Source organism: Bufo gargarizans, chromosome 9, assembly GCF_014858855.1.
Source record: "Bufo gargarizans isolate SCDJY-AF-19 chromosome 9, ASM1485885v1, whole genome shotgun sequence".
NCBI lineage: Eukaryota > Metazoa > Chordata > Amphibia > Anura > Bufonidae > Bufo > Bufo gargarizans.
Window position 1 is genome coordinate 102,955,031 of NC_058088.1, and position 20,837 is coordinate 102,975,867.

The 20,837-nt window shown below is 45.6% G+C and overlaps 1 protein-coding gene across 1 annotated transcript in view; it reads right to left on the reverse strand.

Moving 5' to 3' along the window:
* Window positions 1-15,223: 15,223 nt before the first annotated feature.
* Window positions 15,224-20,837, reverse strand: part of CUL4B (cullin 4B) — a 55,041-nt gene continuing 49,427 nt past the window's right edge. The window contains exons 18-21 of the mRNA XM_044268609.1: window positions 20,623-20,728; window positions 20,341-20,513; window positions 17,305-17,457; window positions 15,224-16,121 (exon numbers count right to left, since the gene is read on the reverse strand). Of these exons, the coding sequence (XP_044124544.1) occupies window positions 16,026-16,121; window positions 17,305-17,457; window positions 20,341-20,513; window positions 20,623-20,728 (528 nt within the window). The 3' untranslated portion in view covers window positions 15,224-16,025. The remainder of the gene's footprint in view (window positions 16,122-17,304; window positions 17,458-20,340; window positions 20,514-20,622; window positions 20,729-20,837) is intronic.

Here is a 20,837-nt window from a genome sequence, read left to right on the forward strand (position 1 = left end):
ATTTTCAATAGATGGTTCCGCAAAAACCGAACGGATACGGAAGACATACGGATGCATTGCGGACCCATTGACTGGAATGGAGCCACGGAATGTGATTTGCGGGCAATAATTTAACATGTTCTATCTTTCAACGGAACGGAAATGCGGAAACGGAATGCATACGGAGTACATTCTTTTTTTTTTTTGCGGAACCATTGAAATGAATGGTTCCGTATACGGACCGTATACAGAACGCAAAAAACGGCACGCAAAACGAAAAGAAAAAAAAACGGTAGTGTGAAAGAGACCTTAGTGTCACGTCCATGAAACAAAGCTTAAGTGTTTCATCCGTGAAGGATCCGTGGTTGGTCCGTGTGTCCGTTTGTCATCCATAATTCATGGAAGTTGCTCAGCTCAAAATTAATTTCCAAAGAATCTCCTATCAATCTTCAGTGAAAACACAGACTCTGTGTTGTGTCAGTGACTTTCACGGACCCATAGACTTCAATTGGCGTGCTTGGTCCCCGTGATATTTTTTTTTTTTTTTTTTTTTACTGACCCACTGTCAGTTAAAAAATATACTGAAATGTGAACAGACTCATTTGAATCAATGGGTACGTGTGAGAAACGGAAATGTGAACGACGCTAGTTTTACATCTCCAGCATGTACATCCAGCTGCCTGATCTGGAAGAAAATGATTCTGGGCAGACATTGTGAATGGGTCCGCAATCCAAAAGATACGATGCAGAAACGGAGGCACGGATTGGAAGCCTACGGAAGCATGGAATGGGGTCCATGTCCGCAGATGGCGGGCGCATGGTCAGTGCCTGTGCATCGTGGACCACATTGAGGCCTTACTGATAGTAATGCAAGGTAAGAAGAGGCTAGGTGGCACAACCTGGATCCCCTAGTCAATCCCCTTAGTGATAGTAATAACTGACCAAATGAGGGCTGTTTCACACAAGTGAGTCCATTGCAGGAATCGCGGTCCATGTGCGAGCGTGATTCTCCAGTCTGGACTTGCAGGAGCGCACGTCATTACACCGATTTATACTGCTATGTACTTCTGCATGACCTTACTGATACGGGATCATACTGACATAACGCTGTCACTATGGTTCTGTAGCAATAAGGTCACGCAGAGGAACACGACCACCAGACAGAAGAAGGAAACAACTTAAAGGGGAAGTGCACACACAAACATAAAAAGCAGCACGTTGCCGCAGGCAACAGCATGCGTGGCAACCATGTCACGGCACAAAGGCCGTGACACTGCCCCTGCATGCAATAACATCAACACATTCCGCAGGCAACTGCAAGCGTGGCAACAGTGTCACGGCACACACCAAAGGCCGTGACAATTACACATGTGCAGGTGGCCTTATAATAGTGGCTGTGCCTGGTGTTGCTGAAATTTATTTTCCCGCTCAGAAAAACCACAAATCTCATGTACACTTTGCAGATTTATTTTTTTTCTGTGAGGAAATTGACTTGCATTGCGGATTTCAAAATCTGCAGCATGTCAATTATGTTTGCGGTTTTAGCTGCAGATTTCACCCTTTTTCAACAAAGGATGAAATCTGTAGCAAAACCGCATCAAATCCACACCAAAAACCGATGTTAGAAATTGTGGATTTTGATGCAGATATGGTGCAGAAAGGTACATAAATCGTATCTGATGTGCGTTCACCCGCACTCGTGCGCAGGTGCCCTAGAGGCTGTTTGACATGAGCCAGTGTGATCCTCTGTTCTGGACACTGCTCGTCTTGCAGGAGCGCACGGCATTACACTGATTTATAATGCTGTGTGCTTCTGCAGGACCTTACTGATACAGGATCATACTGACATAAACCTGTCACTATGATTCTGTAGTACTAGGGTAATGAAGAGGCACACAGCATTATAAATCAGTGTAATGCCGTGCGCTCCTGCAAGACAAGCAGTGGCCACTGTCAAGAATGAAGAATCATGCTGACAGACGGAGCGTGATTTCCAGACTGCACACACTTGTGTAATACAGCCCTAAGGCCTCCTTCACACGAGCGTGACGGATTGGCTCCGGATGCGTTCAGTGAAATTCTTATCTGTGGCCGAGATGTGATGGTCTAATTTGGGGGGTGTAGTTTGATCTGATGAAAAATATTTGTTTCTGAAATTCTTATTTTAGCCCCCTGTAAGGTGTGACTGAACTGGCTGGAGTCCGGACAAAAAATGCTATGTCCCTGTGCAGCATTTTTGTCTGGATCCCCATTACAGTCAATGGGCTGTCAGCTATAACAGATGCCGCCAGTGAACGCTGGCAGTCTAATCCTCCACCGGAACAGACTGCCGGATTTCACAACATAACCTTAGATACATATTCTGGCAGAAGAACAGCCTGCTGGAGTATACCGTATTGGGTATAGCCGGATACAACCAGCTATATGCTCTCATTGACTGTAATGTGGTCCATGGCCACCTGGCCATGTTCTGGCATACATGCTGGGTATCGTCCAAAGTGTTTTTTTTGTCCGGCCAAATTGCAGCCAATTGCTGCAGCAGCCGGCAGTATCCAGCTATACCCGATATGGTACATTCCGGCTGGCGGTTCTTCTGACAGAATGTATATTGCAGCTGTGAAAGAAGCCTTATGTGTGTGCAATTATTTGCTATACCACTGTAAGAAATAAAAATAGTTTTTATAAAGTAATACGTTATTTTAAGAAGGGTTTTCTTATTAGAATACTCAATTAATCATAAAAATAAAAAAAAATCGGTAGAATACTTGATTACTAAAATGTTAGTTTGCTGCAGCCCTACCCAGCGCCATCAAACAGCTGATCAGCAGGGAGATTTGGAACCCCACCATTCCAGCTGTTCAGAAACTACAACTCCCAGAATGCTTCATTCACTTCTATAGGAGTTAGAAGAGCAGCTGAGTATGTTTGCATGCTGGGAGTTGTAGTTGCACAGCAGCTGGAGTGTCGAAGGTTGCTGGTCCCTGGTCGCCTAAGAACAGGGCATCTATTTTATAGAATAAGATGACCCCCTTTAATATTTCCAAGCATGGAGTCTTATTGCAGGGGATCTATTTATTTAGAAAAGAGAAATTATGGGGGTAATTTATTAAGCTGAAATAAGCTTATATTAGGCGCATTTCAGGCGCAGATTGAGGCACAACAGCTAGAGTTCTCCTCGCTCACGGCAGGTTTAAATAATGGGTGGGGAATGGGACGGCCGGCACCTCTTCATAACTTCGGTGCCAGCTTAGGGGTTTATTAAGATCGGCTGTTTTCTTTATGAAAGTAAAAACTATACCAGCTCTGTTGTATCAGCAAGAAGATGGCGTTTCTGCCTGCAACGCTACCAAATTCAACACACTGACAAAAGTAGGACCAAAACTAATTGCTCTTTGCTCTACATTACAAACCAGAAATATGTGGAACTACTGAAGCCAGCGCATTCACTGCTTAATCACTTGCTCCCAAACTCAGAGTACACCAACATAGGATTTTTGTGCCACTGTTGCGTCGCAGTATGTCGCATGTCACAGTGCAACATTGCGGGGATAGAGTTGTGCAACAAATGTCATTGTGTAGCCCTAGCCTATCAGAGGCTTGCTCAATTGGCCTGTGTAATGCAGGCTTTAGGAATTTTAGTGAACCGCAAACTAAACTAGTAACCAGTGTCAGGCAGCTGCTGCCAAGGAGATAATAGGTTGCATCAAAAGGGGCATAGATGCCAGTGATAAGAACATAGTCCTACCACTTTACAAATCGCTAGTCAGACCACACATGGAGTACTGTGTACAGTTCTGGGCTCCAGTGAACAAGGCAGACATAGAGCTGGAGAGGGTCCAGAGGAGGGCAACTACAGTAACCTGAAAGATTATCGACATTGGGGTTATTCACTTTAGAAAAAAGACTGAGGGGAGATCTAATAACTATGTATAAATATATCAGGGGTCAGTACAGAGATGTCTCCCATCAGCTATTTATCCCCAGGACGGTGACTGACGAGGGGACATCCTCTGCGTCTGGAGGAAAGAAGGTTTGTACACAAACATAGAAGAGGATTCTTTCCGGTAAGAGCAGTGAGACTATGGAACTCTCTGCCTGAGGAGGTGGTGATGGTGAGTACAATACAGGAATTCAAGAGGGGCCTGGACGTATTTCTGGAGCGTAATAATATTACAGGCTATAGCTACTAGAGAGGGGTCGTTGATCCAGGGAGTTATTCTGATTGGAGTTGGGAAGGATTTTTTCCCCCTACAATGAGGAAAATTGGCTTCTATCTCACATTTTTTTATTATTTTTTTGCCTTCCTCTGGATCAACTTGCAGGATAAAGCCTCATTCACATGTCACTGTTCCAGACGTGTGCTGTACATGTTCTCCACGGACAGCACACGTCCCCATTCCCCCTATTCACACTTCAGTATTTTAGCACAGTCCGTGGGTCCTTTTTTTAGCACAGGTGCATGCTCTATTTTGTCCGTTCACAGATCCATCACTGCAATTATAGTCTATAGGTCCGTGAAAACCCCAGATGCAATCCATATTTCACTTATCATTAGGAAGAGATGCTTTGAAAATTATTTTTGAGCTGTGCAGTGTCAGTAAAACACGGATTGCACACGGACAGCAAAAAAAAACAAAAAAAAAAAACGGACACACGGACCCTTCACGGCTGCATCACTGACCAACTTCATAGGGATTTCAGCGTGGACACGGACGTGTGAATGAGTCTTAACAGGCTGACATAGATGGACAGATGTCTTTTTTTCAGCCTTACAAACGATGTTACTTGCAGTTCCAAGACAGTGCCGCCCTCCTTCCTGTGTGATGCCTCCAGTACAGACCAACTGGATTCCACGTTTCGGAAAATACAGCTTTCTTATAGGTTCACACTTCCATTTACCTGATCCGGCAGACTATTCTGTCAGAGAACAGCCTGCCGGAGTTCACAGATCCAGTATGGCCAGGTACTACGGTTCACCACCGCACCTCATTGACTAGAATAGGTTCTGGCTACTTTCTGACATGAGTGCGGCTAGGGCGGATCTGGTGAACTCCGGCAGGCTGTTCAGGTAAATACAAGTGTGAGGCCGCCCTAAGTCAACATTTATACTCATTTAAAACCGATGTTAGTATTCTCTAAATTTGGGATGCAAGTGATTAAGCCATGTACGCATCGGCATTGCACTCTGGGGTCTGCAGTTCCACACATTTTGGTTTGTAATATAGCCCAAAGTGCGAGCCATTTTGGTCCTATTTTTTATAAAAAACGAGATTTTTGTATAACTTACCAGTAAAATCTCTTTCTCGCTCTTTCCTTGGGGGACACAGAAGACCTTGGGTATAGCTCATCTCCCTAGGAGGCGTGACACTAAGTGAAAACTGTTAAGCCCCTCCTCCACAGCTATACCCTCAGCCTGGAGAGAGAGACTGCCAGTTGCGTGTCCAAGTAGTAAGAAAAGGCAAAGTCCAACCAGTGGAAACAACAAGCCAACTACCCAACGGGTAAACAAAACTCGGAAACCGTGCAGAAAAAAACCAATGAATGGGTGGGTGCTGTGTCCCCCAAGGAAAGAGCGAGAAAGAGATTTTACTGGTAAGTTATACAAAAATCTCGTTTTCTCGCCAAATTTCCTTGGGGGACACAGAAGACCTTGGGACGTTCAAAAGCAGTCCAAGAGGGGAGGGACCACAGCACCAAGGCGAAGCACCCGAAGGCAGCAAAGAAATGCCACCTGCAAAAAACCAGGCGGCCCAAGGCAGCAACCGCCGCCGAAGCCAGAGTACGCACCCAGTTAAACCTGGTAAAGAGTGCAAGGAAGACCGTGGCCACCCTGCACAATGACATGGCTGAAGCCCATGCCTCCCGCCCCGGAGGCACCAACCGCTCTGGTGAAATGAACGGTGACACCATAAAAACAGAGCCCTGCCCTTGAGCAGTAACCACAGCAATAGCCACGTGGTTAAGCGGAGGAAAGCACCCAGGAGCCGTGAACCTTGGCGCGGACCTCCTGGAAACAAGAGACAGAGCGTCGACAAGAGTCGGAGATGTCCAAGCAAAAAACTGCAGACACTTCAAGTAACAGAGTCCCAGTCGCAGGTCCAGGTCAGACTGGAGAAGACCGAATCACGGGAAGAGAAAGGCAGAATTGGGTGAATGCCCAGCTTCCTAAAGAACCCCAGGGAAGACCCTAAGTCAGACAACAGAACCTGGACGAAGCACGGCCGGGAGCGAACACTAGTGTGCTCGCTGGACTCGTCTGGGCAGACGGGAGGAAATCCAATGCGAGTAAGCGCACATCAGTGACACGGCAAAAAGGTTGGGAAAACTGGTCCCGTCGGCCCCCGAGCAACGCCGTCCCGAATCCACGCGGAGTGGGGGAGCAGATGGACAAACGGAAGGAACCGAAAGGGACCCGGCCAGTTTCCAACAGACTCCAGGACAAGTCAGGCTAAAGTCCTTGTCGTTGTAGCCACCACAGGAAGGTGTTCTACCGACCCGAAGAGGGGGCTTGAAGGGTAATCTTGACAGAAGAAAGTAGGCACGCCAGGTTACCGAGAAGGTAAAGTCCAAGCAGGACCAGCGCCCAGAATGGTAAAAGCAATCTGCACCCAGCGGGAGGACAGAATGCGGCAAACCCAGCAATAGGCACACAGCTAGTACAGCCAGTGTGAACAATGGAGACAGTACGAGGTCATAAGGAACACCGGGACCATCCATATGAACAACCTTGGTCTCCCCAGGGGGGGAGGGCAGTGAAGGAACAGCCCCTGAAGCCTGGCCGGGCAGAAGCCACATCGGAGTGAAACTGACCCAGGAGAAGCCAAAACAGAGCCGTCGAGAGAAAATATAGCCGAGAAGACGGATGACACCCTCCAACCGCAAGGAGAAGTGGGCAACAGGGAAGCCACAGGACCGCTCAAAAAGCAGAACTCCGCTACTCCGAGATGTCCGGCTCACCAATTCGCAGAAGGCGAATACCCTAACGAATCGAAAGTGGAGGTCCTTGACCTCGGTAATCGAGCAACCAAGAGAAGTTGGGCGACCTGCTCAAAAAGAGCGGCTAGAACCTGGTAGCAAAACAAACTGAAGCACGGAGGGTGCCAACAGGAAGGACTCAAACCAAAAGGCATCCAAGAGGAGGAATGGCAACAGGCGAGGGAACCGTAATCCGGCCAGAGCCAACGTAGACTGCGAGGGACGCTGGAGACAGCACTCTCGACCATGTGACCGCTTGCGCTGGGAAGCAATTGCAGTATCCTCCCGCCTAGGAAGGGGTTGTCTGCACATGGCAATTACCATAGCTGGAGGGCGCATGCACTTGGCCAGCGCTGCATCCCGGAGAGGGCCAAAGAAGGGAAGCATGCACCAGCCGGGGAGTGCGACACCATGCCGCTCATGGAAGGAGCACGCATACAGGCGGCGCTACTGAGATAAGGCTGCAGCGTCCTGCGCAGCGCACAAGAAATCCATTAGCTTAACCATGTCATGCATTCCCAAATAAAAAATAGCCTCACTGAGGCAGAAAGAAGTGCCACCATACAGGTGCCCAGCATAGAAGTAGAGGGGGGGGGGGGGGGCGCGCCAGCCATATAGGCCCATCAGCCGAACAAAACAAACAAAAGCACGGGGGCCGGTACCCGAAGGGTTAACAGCCACCAACCTGGAAGGGAGGAGGAGGCGGCGCCGCGATCCCCTGGGGGCGGGGAACCTCCAGGCGGGAAGAATTCGCGCCCGGAGAAGTTCCCGCCCCCTCCAACAGAGGCCGGAAGTTTGCGGCCTAGCAGGCCGTGAAGCCGGGGCCTAAATTTTCTGCGGCACCCGGCTGACCGGGGCCGCACAGGAAACCGGAGCGGACTGCCTGGACAAACCGGCCGCGGAAGCCCACCCCGCGGACCGGAAGTCAGGGGCCCGGGTGGAGCGCCGGAATGCGGCCCAGTAGGCCCGGAGCCTGGACCAAAATTTACGGCGCCCGGCCGGAAGTCGCCGACGGCCGGCCGGAATCGTTGGAGCATCGTGCTCAAGCCAATGCCGGCCGCGGGAGTCTACCCCGCAGGCCGGAACAGTCGGGGGCCGGTCCAGAGTGCGGCCCAGCTCGGAGGTGCGGCCCAGCAGGCCGGGAAGAAGCGCCGGAGGTGCGGGCGCCCAAGCAGCACTGCCTCCAGGAAAAGGCCCCCGGTCCAGAGCAGCGCATCGGTGAGGGGATGGGGGGACCCTGAGACCGGGTGCCCGTGAGGATGTGAGCACAGCGTTCCAGGAGGGACGCTGATAAGTGAAGGGAGACTGCCTATTCGCAGCAATCTGCTGCTAAAATGTCCCATGAGGGCCAGAAGGGAGGAGAGGGAGCAGGAAGTGGAATGTCGCCCCGCAGCACCCCAGGGGCCAGCCTAGGTCCAGCAGTGACCGAAGGGTCCAAGTATGGGGGGTCAGGCACGCAGGAGACCAGGGTGGGGGGTGGGGGACGTAGGGCTGGAGAAGCCACTCTCTCACCATAGTCGTCTTCACCCTCAGTCCATTCCAGCAGGGTCGCCCCTTCAGCTACTGGCACCGTAGTGGCAGGACGCTGGGAGAGGGACTTGGCGTGCGGGCGACCCTTGCGCTGGCGGGATGTAGGGGAGCTGGGCTGCCCTGATCCACCTTGTCTTCTGTGGGGGAGGCAGCAGTGCGGATGACCGGCACTGGCGCAGCTCAACCCCGGGAGAAACAGAGAGGTCTAGTGCGACTCTGTTGTCCCTGATGATCTGGAACAAAAAGAAAAGAAAAAAGTAAAAATCAAAATTTAAACAAGGAGAAAACAGCCCTGCAGTAGCAGGGAGTGTCTTGCCTCCTTGGACACTAAGCAAAAACTGGCAGTCTCTCTCTCCAGGCTGAGGGTATAGCTGTGGAGGAGGGGCTTAACAGTTTTCACTTAGTGTCACGCCTCCTAGGGAGATGAGCTATACCCAAGGTCTTCTGTGTCCCCCAAGGAAATTGGGCGAGAAATATATTTTCTCCTCTTTTCTGTAAATGTGTTTTAAGTAGAAGATAACCTCGGCATGACAACCTGTTCAGCCTGTGTGTCTCTGGAATAAGCTAGTCGGTGAAATGCTGATGATGAACACACTCCGGACCACATCTTAGCAACACAAAACTGCTTAATATTTATTAAAGGACACAAAATACCTAGATACAGACTCACTCTTCTTGGAAGGGACACATATTTACATTATTTATCAACTTAGAAAGGCCTTGTACCCTTGTCATACTGGTTATATGAAACAGTAAAAAGGTTTCGACCGCCGCCTTAAAAAGGATGCGATGAGTCACATTCCTTTTAAATCACATTGAGTTTTAATACAGTGAACAGACACAATTTCCGAAATCTACAACTGAGTGAATATGCGCCCTAAATAATATCTATAATAAAAAAGGAGGCATGTTCACCCCTCATACGGAAAACTGTCAAATGAAAGGTATATTACATTTCTGAATGCTGCTGTACTCTTCAGCAGGTGAGGATTGCACATCTGGGAGAGAAGGGCCCAAAATGTACTGGCTTGTATGGACACCTGCCACAAGTTAGTGGGTCTTTACTAGGGTACGCTAGTCCCCCATCTGTCTATATAAAGCTGTGATTGCCTCGAAGGCTTTCATGAGAAAGCCATGTCTTATATACAGGATACACTTAAAAGAAGTTAAAAACGAATATTCAGCATGTCTTGGAGGAGACAGTACAAGAGCTCTGTAAAACAACCTGCATTGTAAAAGTCAAACATTTTACTGTTTTTGGCACTTTTGAGCGATCTACATATAAAAAAAATAATAATCGTCATATTTCAGAACCTGAACAATAACAGTGCATGGCTCTGTAAGGGGAAGAGAATGCAGCTGTAATCGCCCATACATTAAAAGGTAACCCTCTCCCTGGAAAGTAAAAAATGAACAGCATATGTTACAGGAAAGCAAAGAGATTCATGTACACTTGCCAATTACCAGCGACTGCATTTAATAAACGCTGTATCCCAGTAGGGGCTATGGAGGGAGAACCGGCAGGGGCTTTTTTTTCAGTACCCCAATGAAAAGGTTACTATTTTTAGGGTCTGCAAACAGTGGGCTTCTGTGCACAATGATCTTCAATTCTTGCAAACCAGACCATCCATGAAGTGAAGGCGACTACACACTGAGAAGAAAGGATGAGGTCCACGGCCTATAGAAATTCATGCTTTGGTTTTCCAATTTTGCAGTACTTAAAGGGGTTTTCCAACTTTTTTATACTGATGACTTAACCTCTGAATAGGTAATTGGTATCTGATCGGTTGGGGTCTGGCACCCGGGACCCCCGTCAAAAAGCTATTTGAGGCTCCTGTGAGCGGCCTGACCTTCTCCCAGGTTACTCTTTGACGCCATGTTCACTGGTCACATGGCCGGGGAGCGCCTCAATCCCATTCAAATGAATGGAGCTGAATTGCCATACTAAGCACAGTCGCTATACAATGTGCTGCACTGTGCTTGGAAAGTTGTGAGAAGGCCGCAGCGCTCACAGGGGCGCTGTGGCCTCTTCAAACAGATGATCAAAAGGATCCAGGGTGTCAGACCCCCACCAATCAGATACTGATGATCTATTCTAAGGAAAGGTCATCAGTATAAAAAGTCAAAAACCCCTTTAAAAGGGATTCTGTCACCAGGTTTGGGGCTATAGAGATACGGACATGCACGGCTAGATCGCAGCTAGCAGGTCCACAATATATGTGTCCTATAGGGCTGTGTGGTTTTAATTTCTTTAAAAAAGAATTTTATAGATATGTAAATGAGTGTTGAATGTGCCCAAGGGGCTGTACTAACCTTCCTTGTGCCCAGCCGTGCCCGCCTGTGAAGGAGCCCAGCACCGCCTATGTCTCCTCCTTTCATCAACGATAGATAGCCGTAATCTCATGATGCGCGAGCTCGCGCATGCCCAGTTCTTTCCCTGAGGCTGATGCCAGCACAGGGAAGGAACACTATACCGGCACTGCGCATCGCGAGATTACGGCTATCTATCGTTGATGAAAGGGACATAGGCGGTGCTGGGCTCCTTCACAGGCGGGCACGGCTGGGCACAAGGAAGGTTAGTACAGCCCCTTGGACACATTCAACACATTTACATATCTATAAAATCCTTTTTTAAAGAAATTAAAACCACACAGCCCTATAGGACACACATATTGCGGACATGCTAGCAGCGATCTAGCCGTGCATGTCCGTATCTCTATAGCCCCAAACCTGGTGGCAGAATCCCTTTAAAGTAAAAAACTCCAGCTGTAATGTACATCAGGTAAATAATCGTGTTGTTAATTTTCTTACGGTGCTTTACTACTTTTTCAGCCTCCGTTTCTCCATCGACTTTGTGACTCAGAGGACCGGAAGTCAATAGGGCAGATTAATTAATACTGCTAAAATTTAGGCCTCATGCACACGACAGTTGTTTTTCTCAGCCTCCGTTCCGTTCTTTTTGCGGATAGGATGGGAACTTATTCATTTCAATGGGTCAGCCAAAAAATGCTAATAGTTCATTCGTTTTTGTGTTCCGCGTCCGTTGTCCGTGTGTCCCTTCAGCAAAAAAAATTGTGCATGTCCTACTTTTTTCACATTTGCGGACAAGGATAGGCATTTATTACAAGGGATCTGTGAAAAAAACTAAACGGATCCTCCCCAAAAAACGTATGCCACATACGTTTTTTTTTTTTTAGAGGACGCAAAAAACAACTGTCGTGTGCATAAGGCCTTAGACAGTGTAAACTGTTTTGGGGGACTATTTTTGGCGGTTAAAAAGCACCATAAAATGATTTTTTTTAAATTTATTTTTTAAGTCAGCCTTTTACTTGCATTTTGTCTCTATAGGGAAATCTATAGGAAAATGCCTGAAAAAGGCCTCACTTAGGTCCCTTGCAGACGAGCGTGAGCGGATTAGGTCCGGATGCGTTCAGTGAAAAATGTGCAATTTCGCAAGTTCATTCAGTTTTTATCGTGCGGGTGCAATGCGCATTGATGCGTTTTTCACACTTGTGATAAAAAAAAAAAAAAAAAAAAAAAAAAAAAAAAGACAGAAGGTTTACAAACAACATCTAGCAACCATCCGTGAAAAACGCATCGTAGCTGCACTTGCTTGCGGATGCGATGCAAATTTAACGCAGCCCCATTCACTTCTATGGGGCTATCGTTGCGTGAAAAACGCTGAATATAGAACATGCTGCGATTTTCACGCAACACACAAGTGATGCATGAAAACCAACGCTCATGTACACAGACCCATTGAAATGAATGGGTCCGGATTCAGTGCGGGCGCAGTGCGTTTGCATCACACATTGCACCCGCACGGAATACTCGCTCGTGTGAAAGGGGCCTTAGAGCGTGCTTTGAAAGACAAATTAAAAGGGGTTCTCACACTTCCCAAGTGGGTTTTATTATGTAGAGGAAGTTAATACAAGGCACTTAGGCAGAGTTCACACTTCAGTTATTTGATCAGTTATTTCCATCAGTGATTGTGCGCCAAAACCAGTAGTGAAGCCTCCACAGAGATCAGGTATAAAGATCTGCACCTGTTCTGTGTTTCTGACACACACCTGGGTTTTGTTTATATAACTGATGGAAATAACTGAAGTGTAAACTCAGCCTTACTAATGTATTGTGATTGTCCATATAGCCTCCTTTGCTGGCTGGATTCATTTTTCCATCGCATCATACATTGCTCGTTTTCTTGGTTATGACCACCCTCCAATCCATCAGTGGTGGTTGTGCTTGCACACTATAAGAAAAAGCACCACCCTCGCTGGTGGCCTGGGACAGTTGGAGCATATGAAGGCTAGTGCTTTTTTTCCTATAGTGTGCAAGCACGGCCACCGCTGATGGACTGCAGGGTGGTCGTATTTAGGAATGAGCGAATCGACTTTAAAATGACACATCCGAAGTCGATTCGCATGAAACTTTGTTTTAATACTGTACAGAGCGAGCGCTCCGTACAGTATTAGAATGTATTGGCTCAGATGTAATTTATTTATACCGTAAAAAGAAATTCCCCAAACTCTGGTTCGTTTCCAAGTGGTACCTAAATCAACTTCTGAAGTTATTACGTGAAGTCTCGCGAGACTTCGCAAAGTAATTACTTTGGCTCATCGGAGCTAATACATTCTAATACTGTATGGAGCGCTCGCTCCGTACAGTACTAAAACAAAGTTTTATGCGAATCGATTTTGGATGTTTAATACAAAGTCGATTCACTCATCACTCATGAGCAGTGTATAATGTGATGAAAAAATGAATCCAGCCAGCAAAGGAGGCAGCACGGACAATCACAATACATTAGTAAGTGCCTTGTATTCACTTTGTTTACATGATTCATCCAGATGTTGCCTTTCATAGGAATGCATGCAAGACTGGAGGCAAATAAATCAGCAGTAAGGCACTAGGTAAGAAAATATAAGGCACTAAGTTTTATCTGATGTACATTACAATCCAACCAACAAGAAACATTTTTCCTGGTGCCCTTTAAATGGGCTTCAACAGAGCCCTAATTTCATTGTGTGCCTACAGCTCCTATTTCGATCTATGCAGCTTCATGGTAACAGATCAAAAACAAACCCTGTGCAGTGGGAGACACATTGTCTTCCATTAGTCCCCTAATGCTCACTTATGTATATTAGCTAAGTTAGCAAGACATACGGACAGCTGGCGATAAGGTCTGGAGTCTGGTACCATGGAGACACAGATCTGCAATAGAGCCGTGGATGCAAAAATATACATAAAAAAAAAAGAAGCATATTTACAAAGTCACTTCATTTTAGAACAATAAAAAATAAAAATAGCAGTGAAGGTGAATGTACTAATTAAAGGGGTTGTCTCACTTCATCAAGGGGCATTTATTATGTAGAGAACGTTAATACAAGCCACTTACAAATGTATTATTATCCATATCGCTTGCTTTGCTGGCTGGATTCATTCCATTTCCATCGCACTAAACACTGCTGGTTTCCATGGTTACGACCATCCTCCACTCCATCAGTGGTGGTCGTGCTTGTCCACTACAGGAAAAAGCATCGGCCTCTCTGGTGGCGGGGGACCGTGTGAGTGCTCATAGGCTGGTGCTTTTTTCTATAGTGTGAAAGCACGGCCAGCACTGATGGACTGCAGGGTGGTCATAACCATGAAAATAAGCAGTGTATAATATGATAGAAAAATGAATCCAGCCAGCAAAGGAGGCAATATGGACAATCACAATACATTAGTAAGTGCCTTGCATCATCTTTCTCTACGTAATAAATGGTATTTGCTGAAGTGAGACAACCCCTTTAGGAAAACAAATTTAAACACCAGTAAATCTTTCTCCAGCAGGACACAGCCAGCATTAAAGGGGTTATCCAGGAAATGATAACGATGACCTATCCTCAGGATAGGTTATCATTATCGCATTGGTGGCGTCCAAGTACTGGCACCCCAGCCAATCAGCTGTTTCAGGGAGCCACAGTGCTCACCGGAGCTCTGGTGAACGCTGCCTCCTCACAGTGCCGCACACTGGATAGTGGCAGTGCTTGGTATTGCAGCTAAGCCTGATTGACTTTAATGGGACTGAGCTGCAACTAGGCCATGTTACTGATGTACGGTGACGTCACTGGCTTAGAAAGATGCCACCAGCTGAACAGCAGGGGTCCCAGGAGTTAGAACCCCACCAATTTGATATTGATTACCTATCCTGAGGGTAGGTCATCAATATTTATTCCCGGATAACCCCTTTAAATGCTGCACAGCAAACATATGTGGTACAATATTCTATATAATATGACAGTGTTGTGTCCCCTTCACAAAAAAGGAAAGAAGAAATGGCAGTATCTGAAGGACAACTATCAGACATAGACTGGCTGCAGGCACCACAGCAGATTCTGTACTACATACTGACATACAAGGTGCTCAGACAGCCAAATCTAACCATCACAGAACGCCAAGGAGAAAAGGTCACAGACGAAGTTGATAGGTGGAGCAATTAAGAAAAAAAAAATGTAAATGAGTGAATTTGATATTCGTACAATAAGGAGGTAATACGTCAAGGTGCTTCAGAAGGAAATGTACCTTCTATCCTGGTTTGCCAAAATTGAAATATGTACTCTGCATTTAAAAAAAATTATATATATATATCCTATTGTTATTTTTTTTCCCCTACAGATAGCAGTAAATTCAATTGGAGCCCGATATAAAAAAAAAAAAAAAAAAAAAAAAAAAAAAAAAAGAAGAGGCACAAAATTGTCAAAACCCTTCAATTAATTCATATCTTGCGTACAATCCACTCGCTCAATACTGAAGCAAAAGGCCTATTAAAAAAGCCAAATATCTGGCCACAGGCCCATGTTCTGGGAAGCCACTGTATAAAAGCTGTCACAGACCTATTGTCTCCATGAGGCAGGAAGTCAGTGCATGATTTGCCACGTTTTGACCAAATTTGTGGGCTAAAGCAGTGCGTCTCACTCAGGAAAACAAAAGCCAAGGTACACCAAACAATCAACTAAATCGCAAAACGTACGCTGATTATTCCTACACACTGTAGCTTGGTACTAGTAGGAGAGTTTACAATACGAGCTGGCACGTGATCAGATGACATTACAGGAACATGTTTAGGCTCTGGTTTGGGAACTGGTAAAAGTGTCAGATATCCAGGTCCGTAACCGGGGCCTCGGCGAGCCTTTTTGCGCACACACATCTTTTACCGCCTTGGTTTGCATGCAGATTGATAGATCAGATGAGGACATGTTGGTTTCTTAGTCAGTTTTAGGAGGAGCTGATAAAGGTCGTCATATGGCCTTGTAATCTTCAGCGTGTCCAGCAGATTACCCAGGACACTTCGTTCTAAAACATGCAAAAGAGTTCAACAGCATTCTTAGGAAATGTAATGTGTATTCTTTGAAAGTAAGTTTTTCAAATTGCCGGGGAAAAAAAAATAAAAATTCTGCTCACGCTTTCTTCTTTCTGCAGGACTCCGTTATCAATAGTGTAACAAGTTAATTTAATGGGATCAAGCTTTAATTATCCGCTAGGTGCCATATATTTTATTATGCAACATAATTGTACTGGTTGGGATTCTCTTTGTCTCTTTCCATGTAGTCCCTGTCTATTAAGGATTCTATTCTTTTCTTCAGATCTGCAGGCTAAAGAGAAAAAAAAAAAAGAAAGTTGTGTTAACATTGCTAGTTGCTGAAAACATTGTACGAATACGACAACGCATACATTTTTGCCATTTTTATATTTGTTAAGGAGTATTCCCACCACAGAATGTTACCATATATTGATCGGGAGCTGCAGCCACTAGCTCTATATTGTAAGGGATGTTGGGGGCCACTGCAGTCAGACCCCCAATAATAAGAGAGTGATCACTTCCTATTGGGGGAGCCCTTTAACCCTTTGCTGTCCTGCACCGTACTTTTGCATCGATTTAGGTAACCTAGTTAACGGAAATCAATGGAGCAGTATATAACACAGTGATAGTGCAGGCCCAGGCGCAGGCACAGTGATGTGCCCATAGCCTGACTTGCAGGTGGCAGCTGCACGATACACCATGATCTTACTGCGCAGACTGGAGATGGCTCCAATGTCGGCAGTTTAACCTCTCAGATGCCACAGTCCATATCAACTGTGGCATCCTAGCTGTTAGAAAGAGGGAGGGTGCTCCTTCTGAATGCCCCTATGCCTGCCATGTTTCAGTGCTATTAAAAATCTCTATACACAGTAGAGCTGCAGTAAACAATTATTTAAGTAATCAAGTATTCTAACGATAATTTTTTTACACTTAATTGAGTAATCTAATAAGAAAAACCTTCTTAAAATAACATATTGCTTTATAAAATTGTCCCCCCTTTCCCGGTGCCTCCTATGCCATCCACCATGTCCCCCACGATCCCAGTGCCATCAGATTAGCAAGCCCCTCCATGCCATGTCCCCCAGGATGGCAATGCCATCAGCCCCTCCATCCAGAGTGCCATGATGTCCCACTTTCCCGATGCCTCCTATGCCATCCACCATGTCCCCCACTCCCCCAGATCAGCCCCCCCATGTGCGAAATCACAGGTTTCCCCATGCCAAATCACAGGTCCTGGAGTCCAAAATAGGCAGTGTCATTAATAAATGAAAAATAAATTTGGATCAGCTCAGCTCCATACAGGTATGGTGCTATCCTACAAAGAAAGGCTTGGTTCTAACATTTTTCTACTATGTTCTAGTCAATAAAATAATTAGTTTTTAATTGAGTGCTGGATCTATCCATGTTTTTCCTGCAGTGTCATTAATACTCTGCACGGAGTCACCCATTACAACTTAAAATTGTAACCATGTTACCTTCACTGGGAACTTTAGCTGGTTGTAGACCTCCGACACCAAAAGATTGTGACTAAGGGTTTTCCTCATCTTCATGATTCGAACAATGGCAGCATCAATTTGGTACTGCCGGTCCTGAAAGACTCGCTCTGTAGTGCTGGCTTGTTCCTCCACCTAAGATGAAATATAAACATTGAAAAAGAACATTTTATACCATAAATTATCATACGGCCTTACAGGGCAATGCAGGAGACTGTTAGGTTGACCTGTTGTCTACATACAAGTGCATGCAGCCGTTCTGAAGGCAGATCAAAAAGGAATCTCAAAGATCAGAACTTGATACGTATCAGTCAATCCTCATGAATACTGGTACAGATTCTGTACTGCAATATAACTGGCTTCTAACCGGCAGAACACAGAACGAATCCTCTAGGAGATTCTTCATGCCCCAGAGAATTAGAATCACAATACTCTATGGGAAAAGGTTGGTTTGAAATGTGATGAGCGCCTTCTGGGTCCTCATAGGTTTAACTTGACTGAAACACCACAGTATAACCATTTAAACAAACTGAAGAGCTTTGTTTTAAGCAGATTTTTTTGGTTTTAAACAAGTAGCCACCATCATACACTGGCTTTCACATGTTTGTTATACTGTAATATACAAGTCTAAGCTACTGACAAACATACGGGGTGGGGATTTATCAAACCCTGCACTCTAGAATCCCGACTTCAAAATGTCATAAATAGGGTTTTGTGCCTTTCTGGGCATATTAGTGCAAAATGTTTGCATTTTTACACCACTCACTTAAGTCTTGAAAAGTGGATGCGAAAGTAAACGTGGTTAGCCTATCGAACCGATTAGGGGGTTTCAGAGATACTTTTTTACTGCATCTGATCAATGGGGGTCCAACACCCAGGACCCCCACCGATCAGCTATTTGAAAAAGCACTGGTGTTTGCAGTAGCACTGCGACCTTCTCACAGCTTTCCCTAGACCAAGTGATGACCCGTTCATTGTTGACATGGCCTAGGCACAGCTCAGCCCCATTGAAGTGAATGGTGCCGAGCTGTGATATCAAGCACAGCCGCTATCAAATGGATGGTGCTGTGTTTGGTGGGCTGAGAGAAGGCCACAGCGCTACTGAGAGCACCAGTGCCTTCTCAAACAGCTGATCGGCTGGGGTCCGGTGTGTCGGATCCCCACTGATCAGATACTGATGACCTATCCAGGGGACAGTATAATTCTGTAGAGCAGCACTTCTGTACCTTACTGACTCAATTCAGGAGACATGCATCAGCCTGTCTCAGGCATCAGATCCACGGTCGCCCACGATAGACGTTCAAATAGTAGAGGTTATAACAATTGTCTATTGTGATTGGTTTTATGTGACCCATGGGTGGTGACCTGTATCATATAAAATGTTTGAAGTAAGCACTGTATACTAGGCTTGACAGACTACATCGTAGTCAAAACGTTGCTGCTATTATTGGTCTTTTTTTGTACACGTCATTGATTAACAACAAATAAAGAATTAATGGAGAATTATGCTGCCATCATCTACTATTTGAACGTCTATCCAGGGGACAGGTCATCAGCAAAAATATCTTGGAAAACCCTTTTAAAGACGGAGCAAATATATTAATCATCATTATAGAAATTACATTAACAAAGACTTATGCAAAACTGACTTAAAAAATTCCCCATATGATAAATCTCCACCATTGTGTTATTTGTCTAATTTATTTATTACACTCACTTATATAGCACTGACATATTCCTCAGCGCTTTACAGACATTAGCTCACAATTGGGGATGAGCGAATCGACTTTGAATGAAACATCCGAAGTCTATTCGCATAAAACTTAGTTCCAATACTGTACGGAGCAGGAGCTCTGTACAGTATTAGAATGTACTGGATCAGATGAGCCGAAATTATTGCTTTGCAAAGTCTAATGAGACTGAGTAATAACTATATAAATTCATTTGTACTGTAAAAAAAAAAAAAAAAAAAAATTCCTGAACTCAGGTTCGGTTCCAAGTGGTACCTTGGAACCGAACCAGAGTTCGGGAAATGGTTTTTTTACAGTACAAATTAAGGCTACTTTCACACTTGCGTTCGGCGCGGATCCGTCTGGTGTCTGCACAGACAGATCCGCACCTATAATGCAAACGATGGTATCCGTTCAGAACGGATCCGTCTGCATTATATTTCTGAAAAAAAATCTAAGTCTAATTGTTAGTCAGACGGATCCGTTCTGACTTTGCATTGAAAGTCAATGGGGGACGGATCTGTTTGAAATTGCACCATATTGTGTCAACGTCAAACGGATCCGTCCCCATTGACTTACATTGTAAGTCTGGACGGATCCGTTTGGCTCCGCACTGCCAGGGAGGCACCAAAACGCTGCAAGCAGCGTTTGGGTGTCCGCCTCCTGAGCGGAATGGAGGCAGAACGGAGCCAAACTGATCCACTCAGAATGCATTGGGGCTGTACAGATCCATTCGGGGCCGCTTGTGAGAGCCTTCAAACAGAACTCACAAGCGGAACCCCGAACGCAAGTGTGAAAGTAGCCTAAGCAGTAACTTCAGCTCATCGGAGCCAATACATTTTAATACTGTATTAGAACGAAGGTTTATGCAAATCAACTTCAGATGTTTCATCCGAAGTCGATTCGCTCATCCCTACTCAATCTAAGGTCCCTATCAGTATGTTTTTGGAGCGTGGGAGGAAACCCACACAAACAAGAACATACATACTCCATGCAGATGTTGTCCTTGGTCAGATTCGAACTTGAGAGCTGCAAGGCACCAGTGCTAACCACTGAGCCACCGTGCTGTGTTCTCCTTCCCACTGCTCACTGGCATTACCTGACAGAGAAGAGGAAAGTGCTGCTTATAAATGCAGCAAACTCCAAAGCAGGAGTGTGCTGTACTCCTTTGAGAATGTTTCCCTTCTTGCCTGCTCCCACATTTTATAATTAAACAGATGGGAGAACGGACCTTCCGTACTCCAGTGTGCATGCAGCCTTATAAGAAAGATGCTAAACAGCAAAGTACCGTCTCTTTCATCTGAATCTGATTGATCCTTATCCTGAACAGCTGATGCTTAAAGTCATCATTGAATGTGAACTTGTCGCCATCATCTACGTCTTTACTCTTGGGATTCTTGGAAAGAACTCGGGCTCGGCCGCAGGCCAACGACTGGAGGGTTCTCCTTAATTCACTATCCTCTGATAGATGAGAGAAGAAGAATTACTTGCATGTTACACAGCTACATTTCTTTACATTCACTATTTTATTGTAGTAATCTCATAATAGTAGCATACGTTCACCACTCACCTATACCAGTGGCTTGCCTTATGTCTTCAAAGCTAAATTCCTCACCCTCATTAAACATGAGCAGAACAAGCGTTTGGAAGAGCGAAACTTGTAACTCTTTTCTACCCTAAAGTTAATGGAGGGAGAAAAAAAAAAAAAAAAGTTGTGAGTACCCCTCTAATTATACCAGGCATCCTCAAACAGTGGCCCTCCAGCTGTTGTAAAACTACAACTCC